The following is a 21,464-nucleotide window of genomic DNA, read 5'->3' on the forward strand; positions in this document are numbered from 1 at the left end:
TCATGTTTAATACTGCCTTGCTGTTCAAACAGCTTAGCTATATTGTAACATTCCATCTAGTAGTTATGTTTGAAAAATAATCAGATATATCAGTGTTATTTCAGTGTCAATCACCTTCATCATGCCAAAACACTCAACTGGAGAAACAGAGGACAATACTTTTTCTCCTCTCTTAAGTTAATGATATATGTGGTTTGCAAACACTAGCAAAATTATCAGCACAGTTAATTTTTATGTCTACTTTATCACTTTAAATTCAGTGTGTGTACAGTATGTATAGAAATATGTATCTGTGCATCTTCATCTATTTTTTGTGTGAGTGCCTTTAAGTGCCCAAAGGTAGAGAGAAAGTTTCTTTCAATTCTTAAAAATTAGGGTGAGATGAGAGAGAATACTGGCAACAATTAGAGAAAGTAATGACTAGATTTAGATCAAATCAAGTCTTTTTTTTTTTTAATTTATACTATACATACAGCTGTGCAATCACTTTAAGTGATTCATATTATTTCTCTGTCTTCACCCCCTAGATTCAAGGGTGCTTTTCAGCCTTAGAAAATATCTGTTAATGTCATTTGTTCAATTTTGTCAGAAGAAGGATACTTCACTGTTTATGGTTTTTAGGTGAAGTAAAAGAGCCTTATAAGACGGTGCAATCTATTTGTCTTGATTATAATTCTGTAATAATGTCAGGTGGATTAAAAGCTTGATAGTCCGTAGGAGTCTTTCCTGAAATGGGAGATCTTGGCAGGGAGAGATCCAAAGTAGTGCCACTGATAGTGAAGCAAAGGCTTTTGTACAGTCAGCAGCAGTCAGACCAGCAGAAGAGTTAAGCTATTAGTACACACTAAAAGCAAGATGAGCCACGGTTTGTGCTGTGTTTTGCACAGCCAATAGTGAGAAAATGCTGATGAAAGAGTTAGTTGAGGAGAACTGGTTTATGATGATGTGATAGAGGGAGCTGCAGGGATGGTGAAAAGTTGTGGAGGCAGGAGCTGAGATAATTATAGAAACAGAATTTGTTGGTTGCTAATTATCAGTTAGGTAATCTTCTCATACTTGTACATTTAAGTTTTTATAGATGTAGACATAAAATTGTAGGTCACAGTACTGCAAAATATTGGCTGTCTAAAACGTGTATATAATGTTGTTGTGAATTAATCCTTAGAATCAGAAGAAGAATTTTATGATGCTCTAAGCAGTCCTGTGGAAGATATGCCATTTTTTGAAGCCCCATCTGGTTCCCTGAAGCGAGCTAGCAGTACAAGGCAAAAAAAACTACGTAAACAAGAGTCTTTGAAAAATATGACAGAATTCCAGCTAAGATTTGAAGTAGCTGAGGTAAAGTTACTTTTTTTTGTTTGTTTCTCTGAAGCACATCTGAACTGTAATTTTTCCCTGTATGTTGTGCTCATGAATCCATGTCTGCAGAAGTATTGATTCCCCATTTCTTGCTGAAACAATTTTGTAGAGTTTTTTCCCAAGCCACAGTTGTGCTTCTGCATCCTTGTCATCACTGAAATGCTTTGATTTATCCACTTCATTTCCCAGCTAATTTTATCACTCAATTTCCTTTACCTAACTATCGCTCAAAAATCACATTATGTATTTGTTTTGGCTTAAGATGTAGCTTTTGACATCTTTTTTTCCAGATACTGCTGTGGTCACTGGGAAAACTTCATTAATGTTTTATCTTGTGACACTCACCCTATTTTTCTGCTCCAGTTTTTCCCAGACTCTGTTGGCCTGTAACATGTTCACTGTAGGGTGTTTTATATGTTGTTCTTGCTGCTTCAAACTCGGGGTGGAGGAAGAGTATTTTACATAAAACCAGACACTTTCTAACTGCATCAGTTCGTCTAGTAAAAGAGATGGCCTCTTACCACTATCATTACCTTTATCATTAGACCATCATGGCTATGACAGTGTTATTGCTGCTGCTCACTGTATAACTTTACAAATAAACCATACAAATTCATTTAACTTTACAAATTCTGTTTTAGGGTAGGGCTTACAGAATGGCTTCAACACATCATAACTAGCTTGCAACATATCTTATGTACTACACCTTACAGAAAATACATAAATAAAATGGAAATGTACTGAGTTTTGTGCGATTACGAGACCTTGTTTAAGATCTACTAGTCTAAAGATAGATGCTGTATTTTACATTATTCTCTAATAGAAACTATCTTACAATCTATAAGAAAAAATTACAATTGAGAATCTATGAAGAATCACCTTCTGTTGGCTTTATTATTGAGTTTGGGTTTGATTTTCCCTATTTATAGAGGGCATTATGTGGAAAGGAAGAGTACATATCTTTGTTTTGCTTTGGTTGTGAAAGACAGATAACCACAGCTCAGCCAGGTATTTATTTAACAACATCTTTGTCATGCATGGGTGAAAAAGTAGGAAATCCTCTCATCTGATATTCAGCTTGGGAATCTAACTGTTACCAAGAGAGTTCAAAGAAATTCCAGTGAAAGCAGTAAACTCTTCATGTTGACTGAAAATACAGTTTTGACTGAGTTGAACATTACTAAATGCTTTACAGAGCTGTTTTAAAAAATAAATTAGTTCATGTAAGTGTAACTTTGATATTGCATGTGTGCGTGTTTGAAGATTTTGTTAAAATAACAGCAAACAGTATTCTAGCAATTTTGCTTCTTGAACTGTGTATTTTTTCCAAGGCATTTGCTGTATAAAGTTAAATGATCAATACACATTAACTAGTAAAATGTATATAAATATATAATACTATGTAAAAATTGAGAGGATAATCCACTACTTTTTTTTCTGTTTTTTTTTGTTTGTTTGTGGTTTTTTAGGTCTTAATTAAATTATGCCGTCTTACTGGTAATACTGAGACACCTGTGCTGAAGCTTGATATTGTAGGGTTAGGCACTGAACTTAAATTAAGAACATTTGACATGACTGCAAATGCTTTCCTTCGTGAAGTTTGTCTGCTGTGCCCAGAGTATATGGGTAAGTATTTATAGTCTGACAAAAGAATTATTCACAAATAACACTGTGAATTTGTCTTCAAAAAGCCTTAGAGCTTTCTTTTGTCAGCTGAGGAAGATTTGCTTCCTAAAATAAATTGTGGGGGAGGGGAGGGAAAAGTAATTCAGGAGCTCATTGTCTTAGTAATGCTTTGGTAAACATGTTCTAGTTCTGATGATTTTAGTAGAGACACCTAAGTATTTTAGGTGCAGAAGAGGTTTTGTGATTAAAAAGTAATGATAGCCAATAGCCTAATTTGTAGGCTACAGATGATTAAAAGAGTTGTAGAAAACTTGTCAATTTTTATTCTTAAAAAAAACCCAACCCTATTTTTTTTTTTTTTTTTAAGATGATAATGACAAGCCAGTTTACATAATTACTACTTTGGATAATGTAGAAGATGATCTTCTAACTCTGGAGTACATAAAGGTAAGAAAAAAGAAGACTTTGCTTTTGAATTCTAAGCCAATCATGAACAGTATGGTAGTATTGAGCAATTGTTGAAGGTTTTTTCTTTCTTATTCATTCCCTAACATACTGAGTGTTATGTGCAAAGTCTGTCTGCTCCCTAAACAGATTCACTTGTACATCTTAAATTGTAGTGTTTTTTTGAAATAAATTCTCTCTAATGAAATTCGCAAACTTCTGATTTGTTTGTTTGTTTTGGTGGAATAGGCTGATATTAATGGACCGGAACTGAAAACAGCCTATCAGAATGTTCTACAGAAAATAAAGGTATGGTATCTTTTTTAACGTAATTTTCTCATTGTGGGAAGAGAGGCATATTGGATAAATTTAATATGTTCTTTTAGGTGAACTTTTCATCTCTAGATGTTCATTTGCATACTGAAGCTCTGCTGAATGCTATGAACTATTTGAATAATCTTCTACCCAAACAAGAAACTAAAGTTGCAGAAGAACCGGTCCATGAAAAAACAGAGGAGAAGAAGGATGTTCTTAAGAAATTAAGTAAGTTTCTTTATCCGCCCCCCCGCCTCTTTTCATTTCTCTCTCTTCACTTATTTAAGTAAGGAAGAAAACAGACATTTTCTATTTTTGTAAGCCCGTCAATGGCTTTTGAAATGAGAAATTTTGTTTACTGTATATTTGCTTACCCACTTCATAGCCTTTTTTAATTTCAGTGGCAATAAGAATGTTAGCCATCAGAGTACTATGAAGTAGCAAGGGTATACTCTTGTTCCCTGGCTGGGAGTGTGTAGGTGGAGGAATAACTGTATAATTAATGAGGCAAGGTAGATGCTGCTGCTGTTGACATTTCTTGAGGTAGAAATACTAAGCATGTTTTTTGAATATATGTGTTCAAATTCACTTAGTTATGATAATCTACATTGAATGCTGACTTACTGTCAGTGATTATATTCCTAATGGTGTTGTCCCATATAATGAGAAAAGTATTTTTGCATTATAGCATTTATGTGGAAAAGGTGCTTATAAAAAGTAAGGAAATAAAAAAAAAAATTATGGGTTAGTAAATCTAGCATGAAGGTGAAAACTTTCTGTGATAAGTTTTTATTAAATATATTCTAGACACTTTTGTGCTTTCCAAATAATAGCATAATTACCATTTTTCTCTTAACTCCTCAGTGAAATAACTTTGTACACTATTTTTCTTCCCATTGTCAAAATATTTTTGTTGGTTTAGGTTTGCAACCTGCAGATAGGTACTAATTTAGCAATTTATTGATTTGTAGATGTTGGCTGTAGACATTAGTACATAATATATATGCTACTGCATTTAATAAGCTCCAGGACAGTTTTGGTTACTAGTGATCTACTGATTTACTGAATGGCTAAATTCTGTTTGGCACCAATTTTGTAGGAATAATTTGTTGGAATTGCTGCTTTGGGTTTATGAACTGGCACAGGAATTTGGATTTGCCTTGAAGTGTAATAAATAGGAAGTCGTTGCATGGTGGAAGATGGCTTGAGCGTTTTCAGTCTTTTGTTATAAGAAGCTGGTAATAGCATTCATTAATATCAATTACCGTGTTTTTAGGGACACAAGTAGAATATGAATTCCTATAATTTGAGACAAATCTGGTGAGCCTCCTCATGTTTATCAAAGGTACATGGTACTCTATAGGTATCTGGTTTCTATGTATAAACTTAGGGTTCCTAGCTTTCCTTGGCCTGCAAAAGCATTAGCACTGTTGCATCCTGAAAGGAGTGCAGGCCAGTCAGTTATCCAACAATATTGGTCTGAAGGAATTTTTCTGGTCTAATAAGTTTAATCTTATCTCTTTCCATGTGCCGTTTTATGACATATTGGTCAAGACATACATTTGCTTTGTATTCAAATCATTGAGTATATAAAGCCCCCCCCTTGTCTTTTTTTGTTTCTCTTTATTGTCTTTTTTTGTTTCTCTTTATTGTCTTTTTTTGTTTCTCTTTATTGTCTTTTTTTGTTTCTCTTTATTGTCTTTTTTTGTTTCTCTTGTTGCTCTCTTTTTTGCTTCTCTTGTTGCTCGCTCTCTTTTTCGCTTCTCTTGTTGCTCGCTCTCTTTTTCGCTTCTCTTGTTGCTCGCTCTCTTTTTCGCTTCTCTTGTTGCTCGCTCTCTTTTTCGCTTCTCTTGTTGCTCGCTCTCTTTTTGCTCTCGCTGCTCTTTTCGCGCGTGCGCTCTTTTGCTTCTCTTTTTTGCGCGCTCTTTTTTCTTTTTTTCTGGGATGAATTGAGACTTTTGATTACCTTATAGTTATTTTATTACCTTATACTTGAGGAACATCCATCTCTTGTGAATAACTTGCTTGCTATGGAGTTTTTCATTTGATGACCAAGAATTTGGCAGATTTGATTTGTTGATAATGTTGTGCAAGAGCAAACAAACAGATCACCTCCATTTTTTGATCTTGTGTCTGGGAGCTACTTTGAAATGAAAGCTTCTATTAAATGCTCAGCATTATGCCAATGATGTTGACTTCTGCTCTGAGAAGGACTTCTCTGAGATCTTTGCAATCATTGCTTGCTGTTAATTGTAAAATGCTGAGGGTCCAGCCAGTTATTAAAACAGAAAAGAAAACACACACACAAACTATGGTAGAGGGTAATTCTCAAGATGACTGTAGTTGAAGTATTGTAATACTTGCTCTGCATTACTGATTTCAGTAGTTCCCCCATATGACTGACCTGGCCAACCCACTGGTACGCTGATGAGATCTTTCTGAGGCTGTCTGTGTTCGCTGATGTTAGTTCTTACAACCATTTCAAGTTAAACTTCAGCATTATTTTGGTATCTTTAACCTGCAAGTATCACATTTGCGACATTTGGTGGCATTTTTTTGAGAATGTTAATTTGTGCTGCCTTTACAAATATATTTCTGTTTGGCAAAACAGAAATATGTTTGTAAGTCTAGTGTATACTCATATTCAGTGATTAATTCACAGTGTTGCTAAGGGTCGATGATTTTATTATGGGAGGTTGATGAACTAGTAGCCTGATAGTGTTTTTTGAAGAACTTCAGGCAGAAACGGTGCCTGGATTAGGAAAAAAAAAATTAAAGGTTTTCAGTGCACAGCTTTTCTTGGGATTTGAGTATTTGTTTCCCATATGTACTTAAGTGAAATCAGCTATGTTAATTTTTTAAGCATTGTGAAAGGAAAGTAAATTATCATGTCTAGACCAAACAGGTTATTAAAAAAATGAGAGAAAATAAGGTTTTGTAGGCTCTGTTTTTTGGGGGGGAGATGGAGGAAGATGAAGGAAAACATTTGCCTTATGAATGATGAGATGTGGGAAGAGTATTAGTATGTCACACAGGCATTGTCTTTCAGCTGATGCTGTTTTATTATTCCATCAGACTGTTAAGAAGTTTAGTTCCTCAGCTTGTTCTTTGAAGGTGTTTTGTAGGTCTCCATTGCATAATAGAACTGAGAAGTAAAAGGTAGAATAATTGCTCTGTGAAAAAAAATTTCTTCCATTTAACTGTATTATTTAAATGATTTTTTTTCTGTGTGAGATTTTTCTTATTCATGGTGGTTGTTTGACTTCAGTTACACAGGAACATGCTTGGACACTAGATGAATACCATTTGTGTACCTATGATAGTCTGTTAACTTAAAGAGTTCTGTTCTTTGGCTTACTGAGAGCCGTAGACAGAAGATTCAGCGTTTCTCTAGCTTTGAACCATTTTGCTATGCAGGCAAACAGTGAAGTGTTTGCTGTTTTATAGAGTGCTTGGAGACAAAGGATTAAATTAGTTCCTTATGTATTAACATGTGACAATTCAGACTTTACACAGCTGAAAAGCTTCATAGGTGATTCTCCTCCCTCCTCCTCCCCCAATCCTATACAACTGTGCAAAATAAACTTTGACTGAGGGTAGTTATTGGTTAATTTACTGTGGCTTGTCTTCTGTTAGCAACATAGAATAAAATCATCTGACTGAAGCCAATGTATTTATGGAATCATAGCTTGATTGTGAGTGTTGAGAGAGCCGTAACATACTCACACACAACATTAAAGGTAGTATCTCATCTGAAAAGCTAGCCTGTGGAAAAATGGATTGAATGTTTATTACTTTTAATTTTGCTGCTTTTAGCTTTGTATATAGATTACCATTTAGGACTCAAAATCCTTGAATACAGGATATGACATTTCTCTTTGTCATTTGAGGTAGCGTATAACATTACTTCAGATTTGACTTTCAGAAAAAATGGACTAAGTTATTGGTTGAGTCCACTATCTGTTGACTTCCGTATTTAGCACCGTACCTGCAGAGAGTGTTGTGTGGCATCAGTCATGTCTACTCAAAATGAATGGAGATTATTTCTGTTAACATGAAATAGGATATTTTTATTCTTATGCAGTTTTGGGAAAACCAAAAATGGACTAAATGTTTGGACACCTCTGTTCTGAAAGGTACTATATATGTGCTTGTATCTTTTGTAAGTCTTAAGGTTGACCATACTAATTTTGAAAGATACCCACTGTCCCTTCTCTTCAGTGTCTAGTTATATTAATGGTATTTTCATACTTAAAACTTAAGTTTAGAAAATACAGGTGGTGGACATTTAATAAAAAGTCACCTGCCATATGTAAACAAGACTGTTCATTGCAGATGACTAATCAACAGACCAGATAGAGTATTAATGTAGCTATCATGGTACCACTAGTTGAGGTAAACTGCTTAGTCCTGAATAACCTATCTCTAATTTTGCATTGTGCTATGTAGATGTATATTAAATGTATTTCTTGCAGCTAGTAAAATACTGGTGTTCACAGTTTGTGAAGCACATGAGGACTCTTACATATACAATCCTGTATATACAATTCCTTTGTGTCATGCTTGCCTGTATGAGTGCAGTGCATTTTGCCAGTGCTGCAGGCTTGAAGCAAACTAGGCTTTGGGGAAGGGATACTAAAATATTACATCTCCTCCCTGAAGAACTGTAATTTTTTTTATTTTCTATTTCCTACAGCATCAAAAAAATCAAAGTATGAAGATGTTATTGACCTCAATATCTGTGCAGATTTATCCTGTTTACGTATCTTTATTAGAGAGAAAAAGCATAGAATAGCTGAAATTCACATTGAAGGTAGGAACAAAACTTTAATCACAAAGGCATAAAACCTCATAACCAGAATAGTCTCTAGATTTTGTATGACTTTTTTTTTTTTTTTTTTTTAAGGTCTGGATAGCCAAGTGATCATGAAGAAAGCATCAACAGAAGTGACCACAAAATTAAAGAACATCATTATTGTGGATTCTGATGAGATGGCATTGTACAAAAAGGTATGCATTTGCATGTATCATTGATTTCTGAATGGAATATAGACGCTAAATTGAACTTCCTTTGTGGACTCTACTCTTTAACTATGTTTTTTTTAATAATATTTTATGTATTTGCTGGGAGCATAATTCTCTATAGGCAGACTGATTTTGCCCTCAGAACTGGTGATTGTTAGGCTGGCATTGATTTTGTGCAACTGTGATGCCCAGCTGCTCATTATGCTCCTTATTTTGTTGACTTTAATGGACGAAATTATTCAAGCTGAGCTTCCAACTGAATATCTTCAGCTCTTTAAAGGATTTTTATTTTTCATTTATTGTTGAGATATTTGAAGTAAAAATGTCTTAGAAGTGTGAGGTACTACATTCTGTGTTGGAATTCAGTCTTTCTAGCATAACTTTTTACAGCAGAGATACTCTTTTTTCTTCCTAAGGCTCTTTACATCACAGGAAAAGAAGTCTTCAACTTTAGAATGATGTCATATGTGAATGCTACAGATGGCATTGCATATACAAATATGGATGTTGTGGACAATCGTATTTACCTAACTGTTGGGTGTATTCAAGTGGTTTTTGTCAACAAGTTTGTTTCATCTATTTTGGTAAGTTAAATTTTCCAGATACTATTCCCTAGCATTAAGATAATATTGTCAGACCTAAAAAAGGATAAAGCATCCCATATGGGGAGGTGCCCATTTGTGTAAGAACTCTTATATACTATTGTAAAAACTTCACTGGGATTGGTGGTTGGGCTATTTACTTTTCTTCTCCATGTGTCTGTTACTGTGGAGTGGGTGGCTAAGCAACAGTATTGGCTATTATTGTTAGTAATTTTTTTCCTTAAATTACTTGTGGGAGCTTTTAGATATTCATTGTTTTTGATATTCATTGTTCATTGTTTATAACACTGAAGTATAAGTAATAAACCATGAAAATAAATGCCTTTTCTGTAAATTCTGCTAAGTAAATCTAACTTGCTCTCCATTTGAGTAAATAAAACATAATTCATACAAGTCATGTTACAAGGTCATTGCTGTTACCATCTGATTTGCCAAATATTTAGTATGGAAATTTATTTTTTACATATATGCATATTTCATAGTTGGGGGAGATTATCCTATTAAAGAATTCAGAAAAAGTCCATAGCAAAAATAGTATCTTAAGATGGTTTGTTATTTAAAAAACTATGATTCTTAGTGTTTTTGAAGTAGTGTAATTCTTAATAACATTTCCAAGATCTGTATTCTTTTCCTAGGCTTTTATAAATAACTTCCAAGCTGCCAAGGAAGCTCTTACTGAGGCAACTGTTCAAGCAGCAGAGAAAGCAGCTACAGGTGTAAAAGAGCTAGCAGAACGTAGTTCCCGTTTGGCACTAGATATCAACATTAAAGCTCCTGTTGTGATAGTTCCACAGTCAGCAATGTCTGCTAATGTCCTGGTGGCTGATCTTGGTCTAATCACTGTGAAGAACCAATTCTTTATCGCTAAAACAAAAACACGGTATAATCTCCCACCTGTTGTTGATTCTATGACGGTGAAATTGAGTGAACTAAAGTTATACAGGTAATGTAGTGTCAAGATATTTTTTAATTCATGTAATCCTTTTGGGATACTTCAGTTGGAGAGCTTTGAGAAGTTGTTATCAAAATAATTAGTTAATAGTTGGTGGCTGATGGATACACTATTATCTTGAAATATAACAGCAAATTAATAAAGATTTTGTAAAAGCTATAAGAATGTATGGTTTAGGAGAAATAGCAATCTGCACATCTTTAAATAGAAGCAAATGTTTGTTTAGGGAATATTGTGTAGAATAATAGACTTATGCATCATTCACTACTTTGGGACAGGTTATACCCATTTGTAAATGGCTATTTTGATGGGGTTTTTGAGCTATATGTAGCAGGAAAGATATCAAGTCAGACAGCTGTGAAGAAGCGTTTGAAAATGGGCCTTGGTGCAGGGGACTGGGAGGGGGAGAGGGAAGGGAAGGGGATTTTCAAACACAGTTGAAGAGTACTGAAGAAAGGAGGAATTGCTCTCCAGTGGAGAACACGTAAGAGGTCCTAACTTGCCAGAAGTTCGTATGTTGCACGCCTGATATGTGCCTGATGTGTCTCCTCCCTGCCAAGGCAGATGTCTAGTTGGTGGAGTAAGGCTTTAACTAGAGATACCAGGAGTAGTATGAAGACTGTTTTACAGCACTAGTCAAAAAGATGAGGAAAGGTCAGAAATGTGTTTGTTGACATGCTTCACTTTAACATTCTAAGTTGGGAGTATTTTGTTTCTATTCACAGATCATGCTATGAGCAGGGTTCACTACAAACTGAAGTACAGTTGCTGCAGCCGCTCAATCTGGAAGTAGCTGTTGAACGAAATTTAGCTGCTGCTTGGTATAACGAAGTTCCTGATATTGAAATATCTGGCCGACTCAAGCCTATGAATGTAAGCATTTATTTCTGAAAGCAGCTGCTAAAATATCCATGGAAGATGGATTTATTTTTCTGTCCATAAAAGTCCCAGTTCCTTAGTTATGGTATTGATTTCAAGACATATAGGTAGAGTGGGTTTTGTTGTTTCATAGGAAGAAGGAGGTGAATAGCTTTCTGTTCTAATCTAAGCTCTGTATTTCATCTGTGATACTGCAGGAAGACTTTGTACTATATATTACTGTTGCTAGTCAGAAGTGGGCGTGCTGTTACAGCCTTCTTTTACCTGTCAGTATCTTTCAAAGAAGTATTGGAAAAAGTTGGGGTTTTTGGGTCTATTCATTAGCAGCGCTATTGCCTGCTGAATTCATACCCATGACAAGCCTGAGTATGAGTTAGTGCATGTGCTCATTTAAATGTAACCTCAAAAAATATAAAGCTTGTCCATGTATGAGGAAAACTAATTTGCCAAATTTTGAAATAGAACTAGTAGCCATTACTGTAAAGTACCTTGTAACTAAATGCAGATAACAATTTTGGGTAACTGTAAGTCAAACTATATGTGTACAACTTCTATCATTCAATCTCTAAATTATAGCTTTGTAAAGAAAGTTTGTGGACTAAAACAAAATAATGTGTGAATGACTTCTGATTTCTAGAAGTTACTGTAAGGGGTTGTGTGGATTTGAGAAAAATATTTTACTTGGTTCTTTAGTCTCCTAAACAGAGACTCAGATGAGATTACTTTGCTTATCTGTTTATTTGTAACAGATTTTAGTTACCATAAGTTTCATGAACTGAGTTGTTCTGAGTTTAATAACAATGTTTTTTTAAGCTAATTCTCAGTCAGGAGGATATTACCACAATACTGAGGACACTAAATGAAAATATAGGTGGCAGCTCTGGTGCATCAACTTCTTTACCAGAACCAAAAGACACGACTAGCCATTGTAGTGATATGCATAGTACTTCACAGCATTCTGCAGGTAATGTTTTCTAAAATTACACGTGGCCTAATATTTTTAGGTATTACTGTCAATTTATTATTTCTGTTGGAATTGCCTTTATGAAAGGATGCCAGATGCAGGTTTTTTTAACAGCATGCGTCTATTATCTTGACATTGTGGTTTGAGCTATAGCTAACAATAATGATAATGGATAGGAACAACTGGGCCACTGTAGCAAGTTTTGTAGCATGATGTGTTTTAATGTAAGGACTATCTTGTTCTACTGGCAATAATGCAGTGAGCACCTAAAAGTCTGTCAGCTGGATTTGGTAACATCCCAACTTGGAAAGATGCTATGTTACTCTTTTTTTCCTGTGTATGCTGGTTCTGTTGCTGTTCAGTTTTAGATCTGTTTTGTCATAATTATGGCATCCCTAAAAGTTGTTCCTATTCAGTTTATTCCTAAAGTGTTCAGCACACACTAAAAAAAGGAAAGTAAGGTTAAGAAAAGAATCTTCTGTTGAACTCTTCTATTAAATGTGAAAAACAGCAAAAACATGTCAAGATGAACCAATGATGATGAAAGCAAAATTGTATTCTTTGTAACATTCTTGCACACAGTACCATATAACATTAAGGGAAGTTGTGCATTTATGTCTTAAAGATGGTAAAAATTGCATGTAGAATATGTAAGCAGAGTATTCTATTTTCTCAAACATTGTGTGATTTTGCTGAATGTAATTACAGAGAGCATGATAAATGTATCCTATAGTCATTAGTGAGGATGTTGGGTTTGGGTTTTGTTGATTTTTTTTTTCTTTTTTTTTTTCCTTATTTGCAGTCAGGTAATTTTCTTAATACTGAGTGTTTTTCTAATTTCTGAAAGGTGTAACTGTTGTGACATCAGCTGTGGTGGAATTGCATTCACCTATGAAAATAAAAACAACACTGAAACTGGACTTCAGATTCGACTCTCTGACCTTAGTATTATATAGTCCGAATTCAAAACAGGTAAATATAATTTTGGTTACAAAGAGAAACAAACAGCTTTAAGGTTGCCTAGTGTCCTGGAAATTCTGAACAGGAATAGTTTAATTTATGAGCAGAGAAAGTGATTTCTAGCTGTAGTAATGAACATGATGGAAATGATAAACAGCTATTGTAACTAAATCTCATGGCAGATATTACAGGAAGGAGAATAATCAGTGGTAGCACATGATATGTGGTATTTTCTGTGATCTGACTAAAAATTTGCTGAAAACTTATCTTAGTTTAAAATACAGTTTGGGAAGAAAAAAATGCAGAAGGATGCAACCTATTCTTTAGTTACACACACACACACACATATGTGGACACACATATATAAATGAAATTGTGGAGAGAGATTTTAAATTGGTATTACAGTATGAATGGACTTTTAATCTTCTTGGTTTAAATTTACAAAACTTGTCAGCAAATTTCTCACTAAAAGTTTGGTAATTTTTTATTGTAAACTTAAGGCTGTTGTTTCACATTTTGAACAATTTTCCAATATCTGGATAAACACTACGTAGTCATAAGAGATAAAACTTAATTTCTTATTTGGTGTCTTTGCATATACTATGTATTTTTAAACAGCAGAAAACCAAAATTGTGTATGAGAATTCTACTTTCTTTTAAACATAGTGTCTCCCTCTCACTAATGTAAGCTTGCTTTAGCAAGCTGGTAGAAGGGTAAAGCTTTGGGTTTTTTCAGTTTTCTCTGTATGTTATTGATTTGTGTTGTCTTTTGAATTACCAGTGGGTTTATTTAATATATTATTATTAGAAATCTTACCAGTTAGAATAAAGCTGTGTATCACACCTGTGTATTATTTCCATTACCCATAAGGAAATTACAAATATATTTTCATTTGATTCAAACAGGTTACAAATTTGGATCAGAGAGATGATCTTTTGAAGCTTGCAGAGTTTAAGTTAGTTTTGATGTCAGCTGCTGTCAAAATGTTATCAGATGGTTCAATGAATGCTTCAGTCAAGCTGGCAAACTGTACCTTAGATGATAAAAGACAGTCAATCCAGAAGGCTACACCAAGGTCTGTATTTTGACATAATTACTGTTTATTGGAGTTTGACAAAGAATTCCAAATGTTCCCATTTTAGTGTTCTGTTAAAACTGCAATTGTTTTGGTGTAGGTGGTTCTTAAAGTACATGTTACTCTAGACTTGTGTGTCTTGCCTTTTGTTCCACATTTTGTTTGAGAGAAATGCTAGAAACAAACTTTAAATATGAAATAAAACAAACTTTAAATATGAAATTAATACATTCATATAGAAGCAAATTTAACTTTCAGCTTTAACAAAATGCTGGCTAAGTAAGACTAAGATTTTTTTTTTTCATGAAGACTAACAAACTTCAGTAAAGTATAACGCTTTTGATATGTAAACAAGGAATTGTGATGATTTGTCTTTTTAGAATTATGAAGACCTGTAGTTGCCAATGTATGGGAGTCCAGTTTTGAAGATTTATAGAGTTCATGTTAATGTCTTTATTGGTCGTGTTTTAAAATTTGTGGTGTACTTTTAAAATTCACTCTTGTTAATGTATTGCAGCTGGAGTGAAAATCACTAGTGTTTTTCAGTATTTGTGGCTGTTTTTTATTGTCTCATTAAATTCTGCCTTAATGGTCTTTCAGGATGGTGGAAATGAAACATGGATTTGAAAAGAAAGTTATGGTGGATATAAGCTATAAGCAGGGGAGAGATGGCACTGTTCTTGATGTGATTGTTCAAGAGATATACCTTTGTGCAAGCATGGAGTTTCTACTTACTGTTGCAGATATATTCCTAAAGGCTAATGCAGAAAGTGCTGCTGCACAGAGAAATCTCAAACAGTCATTACCTTTAAAGGAGCAAGGTATATATTGGAAATATTTAAAAATTTGTATTTAAATATCTGTTTAATTTTGGCATTATAATACTATCTTAAAAATTATAATACTCCTTTCATGCTATTTCCTGTGTTTGTGTGTATAGAACAGCTTATTTTAACTATTGATGTTTCTTTATTTGCGTCATGGAAATTGGTTCATGTCCCTTGGTCTTTTTTTCCAAATGAAGCTTTGTCTTACCAGACAAAGGAAATAACTAAAAATGTATGTTTAAAATAAAATGGGAAAGGACAATCACAGCTGGCACTCTCTAGGTTAGTTTGGCTATCTTTGCAATCTCAGTGAAGTTTATAATGATGATTACCACCATCATCATTTTCATCCTTCCTGAGAATGATGAAGCATATTATGCTTAAATATGAATTCAGCTTGCCAGATATTGCTGCCTAGAAATCTTGTCATGTCACTTGTCTGCTGAAGCAGATTTCTCCCTACATCGGGAATCAGGGTTTTAGCTTGAGTGCCCGATTTGGTCTTTCTAGTGCAGGACCCTATACCTGATATCAGAAATTAGTCCATTAGAGCATCAAGAGCAGGAAATGGGCTATTTATGCTTCCAGGCCTTGGGTAGTTTGCATCAGATCTGCAAAACAAGTCCCGTCTTTTGTTTTTGTTTTCCTGTACCCTAAATATCTTAGTTGTGTCCACCTCAGGCCTGCTGTGATTATTTAGTAGATGATCAAAATCTAAACAACTTAGGAAGTCTTACATGAAAGTATATTTCTACTGTAAATGGTAACATCAGGCACTAGTAAATGCTGCATTATTGTCCTATGGAAAAATGTATGTTTTACTGCTCCAGAGAGCAGAAAACATGTCCAGCATTTTCCGTAAGACCCTATCATAGCTGACTGATGTAGATATTTAGTGAAGCTGATATATTTGCTAATGTCAGAGGTAATAACGGTGGTGATACTGTTATCCTTTTCATTTTGACAAAGAAGCTTTGTGGAATCTTTTGTTGTGTCTGAAAGTAATTAGAGCTTTAATGGTTTTGTATCTCCAGTGAAAAGCCTAGAAATAAGTCAGTATCAGAAAACCTGTAGATGCCTGCAACTCACTGGTCTTATCACTAAATCTTTAAAACTTCTCTATAAGTGATAAGGAGATGTAAATAATGACAATTTAATCTTTGAACAATTAATCTAATTTAATTTACATTTTTGAAGCACCTGTGCAGCCTGTATCTACAATGGAGATGAACATTGTTGTTAAAAATCCAGAGATTGTATTTGTGGCCGATTTAACAAGAAGTGATGCTCCTGCATTGGTGGTTACAACACAGTGTGAGGTCTTCATTAAAAATAGCCCTGAAAGGTATAGCATGACAGCTGCTGTGAAAGAGATACAAATGAAAGCATGCCCATTTCTTCCAGAAAAAAGGAAAGGGAACATTACTACGGTGAGTTTGCAAATATCCAGTTTGTATTTAAAACATGCTGTGTAACTTATACTATTAGAATGCAAGTTATTTCTGAAGCTTTCATCATTAGAATGTATATTTACAGACATAGGAGTAAAATTCTGGGGCTAACTTATTTTGTTAATTTTATTCTGTTTTGTCTGATATGCCAAAAGTGTCATCTTGATCTGTGGCTTTGAGGTTTGATTTGTATGACAAGCTAATATTAAGAGCCCAGAGGAGTAAAATGTTAGTAATCTCTTACAGTCCATGTAAGCCGAATAAATAGAATGTTATGAGTGTACACTATTTCAAATGCAATGTAGTAAATTTGGAATACTTTCAGTCTGAAACTTTGCATTAAATAGCTATGTAAGTGAATAAGAAAGGGTCACAGACAGAATAGGAAGTATGTAATATGATATAGTTTACTTATGGTATGCTCTTCATAAATTCTTTTGTGTTAAGGTCCATAAATCCATTACATTAAAACTGCCTATTTATATTTTGGCAACAGAATCAGACTTGCTAGTTACTGGGCAGATGGGAATGCACGGACTTCAGGAGATTCTTATAGCTTTTCTGCCTCTACAGCAGGCTATACCTCAGTTAAGTCTGTAATGATATTGTTGTAGAAAAAAAAATTCAATTTGACAGTATATCCAACTGTTATCTGTGTCCTCAGATCACAAATGAATTTTGAAAAATGAGTCTTTTCAGCTCTGCGTTTATGCTTGCTTACTTTATGGAGCTACATAGAAAAGACCAAAGGTATAAACACAAAGGGCTGGGACTTCCACTTCATCTCCTTATCAGATACTTTCATAGCAGCTCAGTTTACTCCTTGGGTAGACAAAGTCTTTGCATTAATCAGTTAACAATCTAGTCATTGAGAAAGTGATGTAGTGATAGCCGCACCACAACGCAAAGTTGCTTGACTTCCATTTCCGTAGCTGGCGAATGTAGCACAAATATGGCTAGCTTTGTAACAAGCAATTAGAAGGCTTCACACCAAGATTTCCCTCTTACAGGAATATCTTGTGCCAGAATATCTTACCTCAGACTGTAGAAACAGAGAAAAAGACCTGTATCTGATGGGATGTTTGTGCTATGAAGAGGGAAAGAACTTCGGAGGACCTTAGTTTTGATGCTTAAAAAAAGTGCCTTCTTTGAAAGATTCAGAAAGTTCTCAAGAGAGTAGTAGAGGTCAAAACCCAAGACATTATCTGCAGCTAGCAGCATAACTTCCCCTTTTGAAAACGTGCACATAAGGAAATTTCTGAACCCAGGTTTTCTGTAAATAATATGATTTCAGTCTGGGAAACAGAGAAATAGAGGTTCAGATGACATTCCTTGGCTGCCTTTAATCAAGAAAGAAAATGTATGATATGAGGTTATATGAGGATTACAAGATTTCTGAAGGCTGATATTGATGTGAAGATTTTATATTGCCTAAACTTTGGGGACACTAGTGATGGATGAATTCACCCACCTGATTAATAGGTTTCCCCACATACCTGGGAAACTAGCCTCTGGATTTAGAGTAGCATGAGTTCTGTACATTTCTCGCATTACCTTGGTCTAAAGGAGAGTATGTTATTTTTCATTCCTGGCTGTAACACAGAAGAAAAAAAAAAAATTCGAGCAGCAGAGAATGAAATAATAATACAGACAAAAAAATCTGTTAGATTAAACTCATTTGGAAAAGCTGTAAAACTGATTCAGGGTGTTTCTATGCCCCCAGCATCTGATTCAGATATGGACAGAGATGTTGCGAAAGATTGCAAAAACAATATGGTCTGAAACTACTGTTTTTGAAAGACTTATCTACTCAGGTAGGGACAGGAGAGCAAATTTTTCTGTCAAAACAGGTTCAGTAGAGTCTAACTACATCCGAGTGCTTTATTAATCACATAACACTATGATTTTGTTTATAGTGTACTTTAGATTTGTTTTTGGTAAGCCTTGGCAAGTGGGTGTATGCAAGGACTGGTTGTAAAATAAAGCTGGAAAGGAGTGATTGTGATTCAAACAGTGGTATTTTTGTTCAGGAAAACTGTTGTGGCTGTGTTGCCCTTAACTGAAAAGTCTGATTCTCCTCAAAAGTCACAGGCACGATGATGCAGTGTATTTGAAGACATCTGCAGGCTTTACCTAAAGAATGGGGTTACTGAAGTGTAATGCACTTTACTGTAGCTGACATTTGAATCCTTAATGATTGAGAATGGCTGAGGTGATGCTTCTGATACGTGGTTGGTTTTTTTTCTTTACATTTGAACACATTATTTGTGTTCAGATTGCTCTTAATTTTGAAGAACCATATAATGCTAACTTTTCCTTTTGGTACTTTTGATATGTAGTATTTAAAAGTGTATGATTTTTAAAAGATTTTTTCTCTATTTAACATGTGTTTTAACTCTTTTGTTTAGGTATTACAGCCTTGTGACTTCTTCTTTGAAATGAAACAGTCAGGTACTAATCCACAGACAGCTGATCTAACGATTAAATCTCTAACAATAAAAGTAGGTAAACTTTTATTGTGTTTTTAGTTCTCTACTACTTCCTGCTCAGAAGGCTTTGAAACTGCTTGTGGGATATGTTTCTTAAAAAAAATAATGAAATCAGGAATGACTGAAGAGGGGAATTCTTTCTGTTCTTCATCAGGTCACCTATCTGTTTAGCATGTGAAAACAAAATTGAAAATTAACAGTTGTGTCACAATGATTTGGTTTTGGAATCTGTGTTTTATAAAATGGCCTGGTGTGCAGAGATAAGTTTCGAAGTGTTCAGATAGAGCATTAGTTGATGTAGTTCAGAAAGCTCCTGTCTGGAAGAAAGGCAGGAGCTGAAAATCTGAGGAGGTTGAACTGTAGCTTGTGCAAAGGAATGAGTTTTCAAACTAAAAGTCCTGTAGAGTATAGAGGTGTTTTGTTACTGTAACGTTTTCATTATAATTTTGTGTCTGAAAGTAGCTGAGCTGACTATTTCCTGTACTACCTTCTCTTTTCCAATTATTCCAACTTCCTATTTGTAGGTTTCACCAATAATCATAAACACAGTAATTACTATTACATCAGCCCTTTATCAAACTGCAGAAACAACAGAAGAAGAGATTAGTCAAATTCCTCCAGACTTGTGGAATAAGAAAGATATAAAAAATCTAAAAATGTGGTTTCTTGAAGAGGCAAATGAAAATGAAGATACAAATCCAACCGCTGAACTGATTCCCACAGGAGAGTCATTGAAAATTAATATAGACTCTGTTTTTCTAACACTTGAAGCTGGGGTTGGGCACCGAACTGTACCAATGCTTTTAGCCAAGTCCTCATTTCTTGGAGAAGTCAAAAACTGGACTACTTTAATCAACCTACGTTCTCGTCTTGAGCTAGAGGTGAGGAATCCTACATAAGAAAGAAAAGTTTTCTTAAGATATTAAACCTGTTATGTTAGACAATAAAATAAAAAGAGTCCATATATTTGATGACTAAACTCCTGCAGATACACGTTATGGGAGCAGGACAGGAATGAGGTGTTACAGTAGTTCAAATGAAAATCTAATGCATTAGATGTAATCTCTTAGCAGCAGTAATTGGTGTTATACAAACTCACATTTATACTCTATACAAGTTCACAAAGACCTGTTGCATCAATATTAAATTTTGGAGTAGCAACTGGCTAAAACTCTTTGACAATCTTAATTTAAGATTACAGTAAAATAATATAGTCATGTCATTTCTATAAAATACTATGTTGTACCAGTATTGTACATAAAACATCCAAATTGGCTCATATTTGGAAATTAGTGACTTAAAATTCAGTAGTTGCTGTATATACATTTTTCCTTATTTATAGTGCTTTAAACTTCCAGTGCCTACAGTTTAATCCAAAATTTTATTTTAAGTGACACACCTTATACACACCTTATGCCACTTACTTGGAAGTGCATCTTTGTGGTACAGACTTAGCTGCCTCATTTATTTCTCTAGTGCATTTGCTTCATCTTATGGTGGGAGCTGAAAGCTCAATCTGATTATAAAACTTTTATGTTACCAAAGTAATTAATATAAATGTAAATTGAATTTTAAGTATAGAGCTTTCATTGATTTAACAGTTGTATGTAATTTCCTAATTGACTTCTGCATTTTGATAGGTACACTATTTTAATGAGATGTTTGGGGTGTGGGAACCTTTGCTTGAACCACTAGAAGTTGAGAAGACTGATTTTTTTAAACCGTGGATTCTTGAAATCAAGGTATATTTTCTAAAGCTAAACTCAGATCTTTCATTTCAATACATTAGAAGAGACAAAGGCTCTGCACCTTTCATTGCTGAGACTACTCTAACAATTTTGTTCCTTTGTGTTTGTTACTGAGACTTTTCCCCAATTAGTGATTGAAACCAGCTCTTGCACAAGTGAAGATCCAGACTCACAGATCTGTTAAGTAATATTGGCTTTCAGATGGCAAGAGGATTTGATTCGAGTTACACTAGATAATCATAATGACTTTATATCAGTTTCTCTAAAGTTAGGTCATATGCTAGTGATGCATTCAGTGACTTTGGAAAGATAGAAGACCACTTATCCTGTTCCACAGTAGTATCTAGTAGAAATGTACTGGAAAAACTGATACCTGTTACTGACCAGCACAAAGTGCACTGTGGGAATAGTGCTCTTACCACTCCTGTTCCATCTTTCTTAAGGAAATAGTCTAGATTCTGGTCTCAAAATAGATAAGCATTTATCTGAGGAAGGGCGATAGTTCTTTTTTCTCTCCTTATGTCTTAACTGTTTTATTATATTGTTTTCTGATTTTTTTTCAAAACCTTTCAAGTATTTTTAGCCTGAGAGGTTGCTCAGAATGGATGAACCACCCTTTTCCTAGAACTGTTGTTCAATTAGATTAAACAACTCTCTACAGTAATGGCCTCAGAAGGGTAAAAATTATGGACTTTGATATTGCAATTAAGAAATTGCTATTAAAAATATTCCTAAGAATTTTCCAGA

At 34.5% G+C, this 21,464-nt stretch overlaps 1 protein-coding gene across 10 annotated transcripts in view; it reads left to right on the forward strand.

The window, feature by feature from the left end:
* Positions 1-21,464, forward strand: part of VPS13A (vacuolar protein sorting 13 homolog A (S. cerevisiae)) — a 109,418-nt gene that overhangs the window by 39,520 nt on the left and 48,434 nt on the right. For all 10 annotated transcript variants that reach the window (XR_774414.1, XR_774415.1, XM_010568617.1 and 7 more), the window contains 18 exons: positions 1,166-1,338; positions 2,829-2,985; positions 3,353-3,432; positions 3,679-3,738; positions 3,816-3,972; positions 8,441-8,557; positions 8,651-8,754; positions 9,186-9,353; positions 10,007-10,314; positions 11,049-11,196; positions 12,016-12,166; positions 13,014-13,138; positions 14,033-14,202; positions 14,803-15,023; positions 16,227-16,459; positions 18,889-18,981; positions 19,494-19,850; positions 20,610-20,711. Coding sequence is in view for 8 of the 10 variants with exons in the window: in XM_010568617.1 (XP_010566919.1) it covers positions 1,166-1,338; positions 2,829-2,985; positions 3,353-3,432; positions 3,679-3,738; positions 3,816-3,972; positions 8,441-8,557; positions 8,651-8,754; positions 9,186-9,353; positions 10,007-10,314; positions 11,049-11,196; positions 12,016-12,166; positions 13,014-13,138; positions 14,033-14,202; positions 14,803-15,023; positions 16,227-16,459; positions 18,889-18,981; positions 19,494-19,850; positions 20,610-20,711 (2,924 nt within the window). In the remaining 2 variants the exon portion in view is untranslated. The remainder of the gene's footprint in view (positions 1-1,165; positions 1,339-2,828; positions 2,986-3,352; positions 3,433-3,678; positions 3,739-3,815; positions 3,973-8,440; positions 8,558-8,650; positions 8,755-9,185; positions 9,354-10,006; positions 10,315-11,048; positions 11,197-12,015; positions 12,167-13,013; positions 13,139-14,032; positions 14,203-14,802; positions 15,024-16,226; positions 16,460-18,888; positions 18,982-19,493; positions 19,851-20,609; positions 20,712-21,464) is intronic.

Source organism: Haliaeetus leucocephalus, unplaced genomic scaffold, assembly GCF_000737465.1.
Source record: "Haliaeetus leucocephalus isolate CR32 unplaced genomic scaffold, Haliaeetus_leucocephalus-4.0 Scaffold251, whole genome shotgun sequence".
NCBI classification, from domain to species: Eukaryota; Metazoa; Chordata; class Aves; order Accipitriformes; family Accipitridae; genus Haliaeetus; species Haliaeetus leucocephalus.